This window comes from Mytilus trossulus, chromosome 10 (assembly GCF_036588685.1).
Source record: "Mytilus trossulus isolate FHL-02 chromosome 10, PNRI_Mtr1.1.1.hap1, whole genome shotgun sequence".
In the NCBI taxonomy this organism is placed as follows: Eukaryota; Metazoa; Mollusca; class Bivalvia; order Mytilida; family Mytilidae; genus Mytilus; species Mytilus trossulus.
In genome coordinates this window covers 52,338,026-52,350,709 of record NC_086382.1, presented here as the reverse complement: position 1 = coordinate 52,350,709, position 12,684 = coordinate 52,338,026, and the positions used below count along the sequence as shown (strand labels likewise).

Here is a 12,684-nt window from a genome sequence, read left to right as displayed (position 1 = left end):
TAATTAAAGGTTATAGTTTTTGATAATCTGGCATAGAGGGTAACGGTCTCATATATCCTCTTTTGATTGAAAATATTACTACGTGCTGATCCTTAGGTACGTTTTAACATTAACTACAGTAAAAATAAACTATTGTGGAGAGAAAAGTATTAATCACCATAATGATTGGCAGAAGGGAACATACGGGGATTAATCATCTTAAATATTATGTTTGCCAAGTGTTTGCGCCTTTGTGTATTCCTTCGAAGTTTTGATAGAATTTTCATTGATATCACAATAACCAAAATTTTGTACTTATTATCATTTTGTGTTTGTACCAATGATAATGAAACTGGAAGTTGCACAAAGATCAAACAATCAATCAAGCATTGAAAAATAATTATGATGTTCTATTTTTAAAAAGGAATTATTGTTTTTCTTTGTACATATATATAATTTTGCCTTGATTGTTATTGTCATCAGCTCATTGATACTGTACATTGTACATTTTAGTGCACTTCTGAATGCATTATCACACAGCTTTTATACATGTAGATAAAGTGTCAAGTGTTAGTTAAACTGACTAGCACTTTACAGACTTCTAAGGGTAAAGGTTTCAAATACCCTTGTAGATTAAAAATATAAGGTGTTAATACTAAAACTCTGTATAACTCTCCAAAATATCAAGATATTTCAACCGACAATGCAGCTATCGGCTTCTTATAGATATGTTTGTCCTCTTATCAACATTATTATCTGTTGTTACGTATGTGATGTTTTTTTCTTTTCTTCAAAGGTTCAAAGGTATAAGTAAAAATAGAACATCTTTTAAAATTCAATTATTAACAAGAAAAGATCGAGAAATGCGTCAACTTTGTCGTTTACATACTGATCCTTTGGGACATTTTTACATTTACTTTAATATATATGAACTATTAAAAATATAGAAAAGTCATAAACAAACTAATTGACCAACACAACAGTTGTGAAAAGGTAAATAACCGAAATCATAATAAATAGTATTTTTCCAATAAATCCTACATGATGGAATCTAGGAGTGTGTTAATTGGGGTGGAAGAAAATACGATGTATAATAAGAAGTGTGTCTGTTTCAAACAAAACATTTTATCATGAAAGTAGGAAACAGCGGTTATAACTTCGGACTTCTTTAAAGGGTAAAAAACTTGTCAGGCTGAGTTACTGTTCAGTGTACATTATGATTTGCTAACGCATGCATTTTCATACAGTTCCCATCAATTCAGATAAACAGTGTCTAGCGTTTGCTAATCTGTCTACAACTTTACCCAACTCGGAGAGTAGAGGTATCTAAAATCCTCTATTGTTAGTATAGATACACAAATCATGTATAACTTATATTTTGTAATGATAATATAATGTGTGCCTTCTCCTCATTAGTCCTTATGGACGATTCAAATTTAACTGTTATAGACAAAATTTATTGTAGAAATAACAAAAACAGATAAATCGATCAACAAAAAGCCGCTCAAACTAATGAATAACGGCATTAGAAATAAACTTATCAAAGGAGCTTTTGCCAATTTAATATAGTATCTAAATAAAATTGTTTTGACGGAAAATAATCAGAACATAAAAATCTGCATACACCAAATTTGATAGAAACAGTCATATTGATACTTTAAGGATTTGTTGACATGACATGATTTTCATCCATCCGATGGAAACTATAATAGAGCGGATCTGTGAGAAGTTAACGGATTAAGTCCGGTAAAGGCGGATTTTGGTTTCAAATTCAAGGTTCATCTAACTAAACTGTCTATTTTAATTGATTCGATTAGTTTACGTGAAAGATTTTAATTTATTTAATCTTTAAAAACGCTGCGATTCAAGCTTGAATATGAAAAATCTCTCAAGTATGCAAAAAAAACTTTTTTAGATTGTTTTTATCAAAAATGAAAGTGGCCACATCCGTCTTCATACTCAACCTTTATATATTGTATGTATTATCATCAAATACAAGTTACATTTCAATATAATGAATGAACACGAACGCGGTCATTTTCATTTAAGACGGAATCCGTCTAAACTGTAAGTAAATGCTGAAATTGTGAAGATTTCAGTAATTTAGCACGATTCAAAGATGCTAGTAACCGATATATGTGCATTGTATTGTCAAATAAAGGCAACAGTAGTATACCGCTGTTCAAAACTCATAAATCCATGGACAAAAACAGCCCATGTGTATGTAGCAGAAGCTTTCATTCTACTTTCAAATAAAAAGCTAAAAGATAACATTTTCACAATGTTGTAAAATTGATATATTTTAGGGTCAAAAAAGGATCTTGATGAACCTACTCCTTTATCAACAAAGTTATTATCAAGATCAGCAAAAAAACAATATCATTGCAGTCGTCAGTATTTAATAGGAGCGTACGAGTAGGAGCGTACTAAGATTTCAATAGAAAATATTGATATTGGGCAGATGATTTCGATTTTTTCAAAACGTATTTCGAATTGTATAACAAAAAAATACTAGTTTCAGCATGTCAAAAATTGGAAGATGCATTTATTATATGATCATCTATCAACTGTCGAATTGTTGGCGTTTCATTTCGTAGACATTTATCCTAACATTGGTTTTTTCATCTCAAAGAAGACAAAGTATGATATACGATTCATGACATCTACTCGATGCTAACAACCTAATATTTATTTGGCAGATCATTTTACAAAAACTTCATATTTACATTACAAATTAATTGGTATTGATTTGTATTCTTAATCGTCTGTTCTGATGCATGAGAACATTGCTGGTTGTTTGCCCTGCCATGGATGTGTGATATCCTAAATTATATTGAGAGATACTAGAATCCAAAAGCTAATGATACGGTCGAGGAATAGTTTAAATGATAAGTTTTGTCTTTACATCAATTACTGAATGATATCAAATATCTAATCATTAGCAATTAATGAATTATATCATGCAGCTTTACATTTCAAATTAATGAATCATATCATATACCTCTTAAAATGTTTCGGTCACGTCATACATGATTATTTTCAGCAAATACTCAGATTCAAACGTGTCTGATAGAGGTAATTCGAATGGAGCCGCAGATGCATTAAATTTATGAAGTGTTGGTTTTAGTTTAAGGTAATGTTAACCCTAAAAAGGTAGCAATTCCTTTAAGCAAATCTGAATAAAGTCAACTAGTTGGCAGTCCTGTTTCGTACCTTTAAAACTATTTATGAATGAATTATTTTACTTTTAATCCCTAGTGTATTTTTTTAATATTAGGGCAGTAACAAATGTAAGGGAAATATGTGTATATAATTATCAACATTAACTTACTAAATTATACAAACTAAAAGCAATGAAACCTATTTAAAGACAAAATCTTAAGAAAAAGTCTAAAGGTATCACGAAATATAATCAAATTCCGGTCGAAATGAAGTACTCTCGGAAACAGATTTTCATTTCGATGTTGCAAAAGTTGTTATTTACATATATCAAGTATGATTGAAATATCCTTGCTAACCATTTATATTTATTGGCTACCTTGACACGGAATAAGAGACATTTTCCCCTGTGAGCAAAAACAAATATCAGAACCACTATTAATCGTTAAAATTATAAATATTAAGTATAGAACAATTGTTACTTGAGCTTCCAAGGAATACAAATTATTATTATAAAACAATGTATTCTACAAAATACCGTCGAGTTATATGAGACTGTATCCGGATCATGTTATTCAGAATTTTCTAAGCAAAGCAGGGGTTTATGAGTTTTTAAATAGTTTGATGATCATTTAAAAATGATAAGAACAATTGATTCTATCGTCAAATCTCATGAAACACGATATTCATCCACTTTGGGCAGTTAGATTTTAAATATTTAAAATGCTCGGGCTCGCTTTAATTGTCTTCAGTGATTAAGTATTATAATTGTATAATAGTACCACACTTGATGCGGTGGTACTTTTTCTATATATATCATGTATTTTTTTGTATTGTTATAAAGTTTTTAAATGTATAATCGTATGATCGAGTTGAATTTAATCTCTACAGTACAGTTAGACTAGTTTAACAAAAATCTATTTTTCTAGTTATATGTCAAGATTTAATTTACTTTGCATACTATTTGTGAAACCTTGAATTTTGTTGACATTTACTATAGGCAAACAGGTATTTCACTTTTCCGAATCCTCTTTTGAAGTTTACGTAACTGCATCTATCTGTTATAGATAACATTAAAAGTTGTAGCAGTAAAATATCGAAAGCATGTTAATAACTCAAACTTATTTGTCTACTTGTTTTCAGAGTCTTCTTCGGTGCTTTTTAAACCCAGTTTTATTAGCGACTGGTACCCCGCCACAGCACTTAACGAGAGTTTGTCACTTCTTGTTATTGATCATAATCTTGGAGAATATCCAGTCAAGGTTGATGTACAAGTCAAAATTAACGAAGGAGGAAAAGATTATATCTTTTCCGGATTAGGATCTTCACAAAGAGATGACGATTTTCCTGATAGATTTGGAGGTGTGATCTACAAATATAATGACCAACATACCCAACTCTCATTTCCATATGAAAGAAATCATTTCTATGGCAGTAGTGGTTTGGCATTTACAGGTATTCTTATATTTGTAGTGTTTAGATAATAAATATCTTATGATGATGATGATGATACAAAACGTATCTGATATCATGACATATTCCCTTTATAACACAATATCTAAGAACACGGCCGACACTCGGATAACCGAGAGATAGGTCGGTTAATCTATATTGAGTATGCGGCTATATCGGCGGTGGGTCTGTTAATCGGTTTGGTTATACGTCTGTTAAGAGCAAAACTCACAATTTAATGTTAAACTCTGTTAAATGTACAGATTTTTTGGCACATTATGAGAATCACATCAAAAAAAAGAAAAGTGTCTGACAAAATGATATCTATCATAGAATATTTTCCACCATTAAAGCATCAAGCATTGTGTATTAGTTTGGGGAAAAAAAACAATACTTTTTAAACAAATCTTAATGTAATGTTTTTACAAACTTGATGGTCGAACCAGATTTTACTGTAGGCCAAACCCCAAATCTAACTGACATTATGGTGTATTCCAATTAAAAAGAAATATATTTAATAGTTTATTTGTTTTATAACAAAATGTGTTATTTAAAATTTATAACAAAGATATCCATATACTTGGCATTTCTGTTCAGAATTACTTATAAATTATGAAAATATAAGCTAAAAGCAATGATTAGTCCATAAATGTCATCCTTTCAGCAGAAAGTCTTATTTTTTTATGTCTTGGCAAGTCTAAAATGATTTCATTCGGACCAAATCTTTTGATTTGAAACCTGCATAAAGCAATTAAAACCATCGTATGATTCTTTTATATGTTAAAACGGCTTTGCAAGTCATGCATGTATAAAAAAAAACAATACACGTAATATGAACATAGCACTCACACCACATCTTCCTATATCTATATAAAAGCACATTTACAAGACAAAAAGCTACCAATTATCCTGGCTATTAAATATCATTATTCCTTATTTATAACGATTATACAAGGGAAAGTATTATCACAAAGAGTATTTCCTATATTTTAGTGGTATGAGTGTGCCGCAAAACAGGGTCGCTTTTCCATGCCCTGATGGTTAGATCAGGGTCCCTTCTTCATGCTTTGTAAAACAAAGTACTTGTCTGGAAAAAGATCGCGTTTGTTTACTGTTAAGGATAAGTCTATTTTTCTGTTTAAAACGGGGTATTTTTTCAATGTTTTCTGATTAGAACAGGGTATGATTCAGCAAGTGCTTTCGGCATAGTTATAACCGAAATAAACTCATCATAGATATCAGGACTAAATTTAGTATATTCGCCAACGCGCGGTTCGTCTAGAAAAGACTCATCAGTGACGCTAGAATCCAAAAAAGTTAAAATGGCCAAATAAATTACGAAGTTGAAGAGCATTACGGACCAAAATTCCTAAACGTTTTGCCAAATACAGCTAAGGTAATCTATGCCTGCGGTAGAAAAGCCTTAGTATAGTCTGTTGCACATGTTTAAGTACAATATTTCTGTATCAAAATTGGTTCTTTGTGATATTTGACATTATTTTTTTACAGGTTCAGATGGGCTTTACCATGGTTCAACAGATCTTCTAGGTCCATACGTAAATGGATATGTCAGAACGAGAGTGTGGCTGTCATCGGATATGCCAAACATAGTTCTTAACACATCTCTATACATGGATAGTAAGTAAATTCTCCTAAACAAGGAAACTTTGAAAAATAATATCTTTCGGAAATGAGTATTTTATACTTTTAAAATCAATGTAATAAGGGTTGAGAAATTAAGGATGATAAGCAAATTATAGAATCTATACCACTTTTAGATGATAATTTGTCTTTTATTATTCAATCTAATAAATGAGGATAGTCCTTTCAGTTTCTTGCTTTGTTTTATAATGATAAGTGAGGTTCTGATTGTAAAGAATATTTTTCTTTGTTGAAGGCCGTACGGTTATCTATAACTTTTAATTTCTGTGTCATTTTGGTCTCTTGTGGAGAGTTGTCTCAATGGCAATTATACCACATCTTCTTTTTTATATTTACTTAGAAAATACTTCAAAGTAATACATGTTAAAACACAATAGATTTGAACGTTGGAATGACAAGACAATACATTACCCAGCCTCTTAACGTCTTGCTGTGTCCTTATATCTCCCATTATTTACTTTTGAATTATTCATATCATGAGACGTATCATTTACTAAATTTGATTGAGTACTGCATCCAATCATCATGATTATTGTTTAATGCGTTTCATTTCAGATTTTCAAAACTATCGGGAGATCAGTCATGGTTTAGGCTTTTATCCCGATCTTCTAAACGTCCAAACGATTCTTTCCAATGGATACATGTCTGATGGAATAGGTAAGTGACTTAAAGTAGTATCGTTTTTTACCATGACAAGTAGATTGTGCAACGTAAATATCATAATAGTAATAGAAACTGTTATTATTCGAGTATGTATTGTTATTATTATTTTTAAAGTATTTTATTTGAGCATGAATATTGAAATTGAGAATGACCCAGTTTGTCATCTTTTTAATTGTGATTAAGTTTCTTGTTGAAATAGCTGTTGACTCTTTTTATGCGTGATTTTACCGAATGAGTATTTTGACATACCCGTTGTCCAATGTACGCGTAAAAAATATTATTACAACAACTATGTTCTAGCGATATATGTTTGACCTGTTTTAATTTGTTTTCCCTAATTCGAACCTTTGAAATGAATGTACGTCTAATTTAAAAGGTCACTACTTTTCTCTAAATGCATCCTGATTGTTTCGGATTACTAACACACATTAAAAGAGCATTATATCGGAGTTAATACTAGAAGAAGTGTTCCATCCGTTAACACACAATGTTTTTAAGCAGATGCTTACATTACAAGTACTGCTCTCATAATGACATATTTCAAATGATTGGGATTGTTGATTTTAATGACCTCATGTCTTAGTTAGAAAAGAATAGTCTTGTGTTTTGTTTTATTTGTGTTTTTTTTTTTTTTTCTTCTCTTTTTATTGTTTACATCTCATGGTCAACTTCAGGGTTAGAAAATTACATGAAATTCTCGAGTATGTCTTTTACAAATGCGTTTATGACTTTCCCTTTTGACAACTAGGTATATTTAATTTCATTTTATAGATAGAAAATGAATGTTTATCATTGTTTATACCTATATAAGAATGATTTTTTTCGTGGATCGAAACAGTAAATCAAATGATTTACTTTAGTTTCACTTTCAATGTTGACATTATTTTCCTTAAAATAACGTCACACAAACAATTCATGTGTTATCCATACCAAGATAAGGAATTTAATTTTAGTTCACATACGGCTTCACTGAGGTCGAATTATTCACATGCAAGTGAATAATCCAAAATCATTTTTTTTTTATCTTATTTTGTAAAAATTGTACCGTAAGGGCTGCTTAAAGCTATTTCTTATTTCATTACTTGCATTTTATTATTGATAAACAAAAAATAAATATATATTTGGTTTTTTTATACTTCCCTTAGCTATTGGCACTTTAAGGGGGGCTCGCACTCGGATGTAAATCTTTTTTTTTTAATATAGGATTTCGGTATATTTTTTTCTATAAATGAAATTGAGAATGGAAATGGGGAATGTGTCAAAGAGACAACAACCCGACCAAAATAAAAAAACAACAGCAGAAGGTCACCAACAGGTCTTCAATGTAGCGAGAAATTCCCGCACCCGGAGGCGTCCTTCAGCTGGCCCCTAAACAAATATATACTAGTTCAGTGATAATGAACGCCATACTAATTTCCAAATTGTACACAAGAAACTAAAATTAAAATAATACAAGACTAACAAAGGTCAGAGGCTCCTGACTTGGGACAGGCGCAAAAATGATATGGACTTTATCACATACCTAAAAATGGAGTCACCGTTCATATCAGCTCTAAATCTGCCTCCGAAAGGAGCAAACATTTTTGTTAATGTCTTTTTTTCTGTAACACTAATAGGTAATATCGAAATTACAGAAATCACTTAAGTTTTACAATTCTCTAATTTATGTACAGTTTATTTGAAAACAATGCAAAATATAGGTCACCGATGAGTTAAAAAAGATATTTCAACTTTAATGCCAAAAAATGGTATTTTTGCAAAAAAGGGAGATAGTTTGGAGCTTTTTTCAATGATATTAACATTTTTAAAATTATCTTGGGCTAAAACGAATCGATTTTTTTTGTGATTTTTGTGCTATATCATAAAGTACTAACTAATTATAGTGCAGTAAATAAAATTTGTTATGAAAAAACAAATAAATTTAACTTTTGGCTGAAATATTTGTACCCGCGAGCCTCCTTCAATATGTTTTCTCAGAAACAGTATTGATGGGCATACAGGAAGGAATGACGGAAAAATGATATATGCATGAACTAAACAGAGTGTATTTTATGTACACTAAACTGCATTCTTTTTTGTTCTTCTCAGTGTTATGAATATTTTTACAAGTAACACATATTACATAAATATTAATGACATTTGAGTTATCAAACGCAAAATAATGTTTCAACAACAAAATTGACCGGGATGTGGAAACGACAGGAACATTATATAAACATGTACTTAACAAAGGGAGGGACGAAAGATACCAAAGGGACAGTCAGAGTATAATAAACATGACATTAATTAAGTACATTAAACTGCATCTGTTTGTTCTTCTCAAGCTTAAGTGTTTTAAAGGATAATTTTTCAGTAGAAGAGATTTTTTTTTCTCGTGTATGAACGTTTAAATGTTGGTAATGTATTATTAACATGCTGGTTATTTGGCTGTTAAATTGGCTGTTTATTGGTAGCAGATTTTGGTGTTTACTGTCAAATATTCCACGTTTTATTTATTTTTTTAAACTGAAAAGCAAATTTATAAGATCGTCTTAGGAACATGTGATTAGACTTGGTTCTTGTAGTAATGTATTGTTCAGGCTGCTAGACGTTCCAATGTATCATTCACACTCACCTATTACCCAATAATAAGCGCAACAGAGCGAACGTAATGAACTGAGAAAACCATCTCAGTTTTTAGTGCTGTATTTATAAAGTCATAGTAATCCTTTGGATACAGATGTGTATCTAACTATAGTTGTAATTTTTGTATTTTTAGGAGTGGTATTCATACCAGAAACGGACTTCTGGTATAACACATTGGCAGGTGTCTTATTCGGATACGATGATTCCAAGGTTAGACTGTGGGTGCCTTCTAACTTTACAGACTACTACATGTATAAAGGTAAGAATTAAAGAACATGTACTATTAATCTCATGAGCACCGAACGTTAATACAATTACAACAATTGAAACATCTTAAGACCATACTTATCATAATTTGTGAAGGCGATCCAAACACCAGTGCTTCTTTTGTACATTGTGTCTTTTCATTTGTTGTTACTTGTTATAAAAGAAGGAAAAAAAACATTTGACGGCATGCGATAATACCACTAGTTCCTAGTAAGATTAATGAAAATTTGTTGTTGCGGCATTTGCAAATTTCTGCAAAAAAAAGCTCTTCAGTGATTATCAAGGCTTGAATATTTGAAAGTCCAATCCAAAACAAATTTTGAAAATTAGACATAACTAGAAAGGACCAAAAGTAAAACATTTACAATAAACGTTTTATGAAATATTAACAGGATGGGTTTTTCTGTATTGTCATAAACCTGAACAGTGTTTCTATTAAAAGTTGTTTTATTGTATTTGAAAGTTTCAATAATTATTCTCTTACATATTTATTCTCTAACGTTTATCTAAAATTCTTTTTAACAGCTGGTGGTGTGTTTGCTGCAAAAGATGGATACAAACTGGGATATTATCTGGAAGGTGTTGTGAATATTCTAGCTTGGAATATTGAATGCTCACAGCAGGTTTTTCATAAAACATTCACAGTTGGAGATAGTGTGATACATGATGATATTATTCAGTTTCCTTGTCCATATGATTTATCAAATTATCTAATATCAGTTCAGGTACAAAAATATAATATGCATAATTATTAAAATTTTCACATTCGATTTTAATTTCAATTTCCCTCACATTATGAAACGTGAATTTCCATTCCTTTGTTTAAGACTTGACATTTTTTGGTGTGTACTCAGTATATCGCTGAGTAACTAGTTATTAGGTGAAATTTGTAAAATCCCTATTACAAATATGTGTGCAATTTAAATGATTTTGAACTTACATTTTTAGATACCCTGCAGATCATAAGTATTGGAAGCCGTTCACATACACGTTTGTTACAACAAAAAACTTAATGTGTTTATGCAAAAATATCAATGATTACATGTACTAGGTCAGCTTTTCCTTAGTTAGCTAGAAACATATACACATGGCTAACTGAAAATTCCAGCAAATGTGTAACTTCAATGTGCAAACACAAAAAAGAACTGCCTATCATTTAAATGAAAAAAGCAAAAGACGCGCATGTGGTTTATTTTCCTTTCTGATATACTTGGTACTTGATTTCTTATTATTTCCTGATACAACAACGGATGTGTTGTTGAATTTATGTTAGAAACAATGTCAATGGCGAAACACTAAAATTTTAAACTTTTGTGCTGACATGAATTTTCATTGATATGGTTATATTTATAAATTGACTGTTGACAAATTTTTGAATTTTTTGAAATACTAAGGCTTTTCTACCTCAGGCATAGATTAACTTAGCTGTATTTGGCAAAACTTTTAGGAATTTTGGTTCTCAATGCTCTTCAACTTTGTACTTTATTTGACAATATCAAATGCTCTTTCAATACGAATAACTTTTCTCATGGTTTTCTTCGGCAGTTGATTGTAGTAACATTTATTTAAATAAATTCACAGTTCAAGGCCCCTGAAAGTGACACACCTAACGGAGGAATGTTATTTAATGCTGCAGGAACGACCCAGGCGAAAAATGGTTCAATGTATGGTGGAATTGTATATGCTTACAGTGAAAACGAGGTTATGATATGGCGTCCGGTTAATGGACCAGTAATATATATTGGTGATAGGTGGGGAAGTGGGGAATCAAAGCAGACTTCCTATTCAGCTGATGTTATTATCAGAGTATACCATTTACCATTAGCAGGTACCTTAATTAGAAAGCAAAGCAAAATAAATATAAATCAATTGCTTTTAAAAAGCAATTGTAGACGGTATGTTCCCTTTGAAATATGATTGATTTCTATGATTCTTTCTTTTTTTCATTTGTTTAATGAATGTCTTAACGTCACCAAGTTGATTGTTCTTATTATAAAGAGAGAGTATAATAAAGAAAAAACACGAGAAAAATAAAAAAAAACAGGTTCAATGAAACCCCCACTCCCCCTAAATATTTTGTCCATGTTTTTCGAGAAGAATTGAACATTATTGCAATATGTTCCCGTTACGACAAATCTTAAAATATAAGATTGGGAGGTAGCTGGCCAATGTTGTTCTATGAAGATATTTATTATATATAAATATATTTAAGTATGCATATATATATATATGCAAACTTTGATGTCAATTGGACATATAGTTTCAAAGATAATCAGATAACTCTCTTTTTTCGAGAAAATTGTAATATCAGTATTAAAGAATGTCCTTTCACCCAAAACGATATTTTCGAAATGATAATCTTATTATCTAGTTTACAATATCACATTCAGGGTCGATTGAAAACTTCTTATACGCTGGTTCGAAAACATGTAGTTTCTTTACACATTAGTTTGGTATATGGGAATCAATTTGTTACGTTTTGTTTTAAAAATATCACCTCCGGTATCATTTGATAGTGAACTTGAAACTGATTGCTAAATTGTATATATTTCTTTATAGTTAAATATGTACAGTAGATTAGCTTCTTCTGGTTAAGACAATGTCACTTTCTGTTGGCTTTGTCAAGGTCATATGGTTTGCTTCGTATGCACAAATTATTATGGCTTTATCGTGTATACACAAGAAGTTAAAGCAATGGTCAAAATCTTGAACGCCATATTACATCCATTTCAATGCCATAAACAAAGAACCTAAAATCAAAATACCATAAATCATTATTATATATCGTAATGAGTTATATGATCATACCCGTTATATTAAATATAGGGGAAACCATAAAATATCACCGTAACTTGTCGTGTTACTTGTCGCAACTAA

At 30.7% G+C, this 12,684-nt stretch overlaps 1 protein-coding gene across 1 annotated transcript; it reads left to right on the top strand.

The window, feature by feature from the left end:
• The first annotated feature begins 3,776 nt into the window (after nucleotides 1-3,776).
• Nucleotides 3,777-12,383, top strand: LOC134687996 (uncharacterized). The gene is made up of 8 exons (XM_063548462.1): nucleotides 3,777-3,840; nucleotides 4,282-4,593; nucleotides 6,100-6,228; nucleotides 6,808-6,909; nucleotides 9,674-9,799; nucleotides 10,333-10,532; nucleotides 11,389-11,635; nucleotides 12,367-12,383. Exons 1-8 carry the CDS (start codon nucleotides 3,777-3,779, stop codon nucleotides 12,381-12,383), a joined length of 1,197 nt encoding a protein of 398 aa, XP_063404532.1.
• Nucleotides 12,384-12,684: the final 301 nt, after the last annotated feature.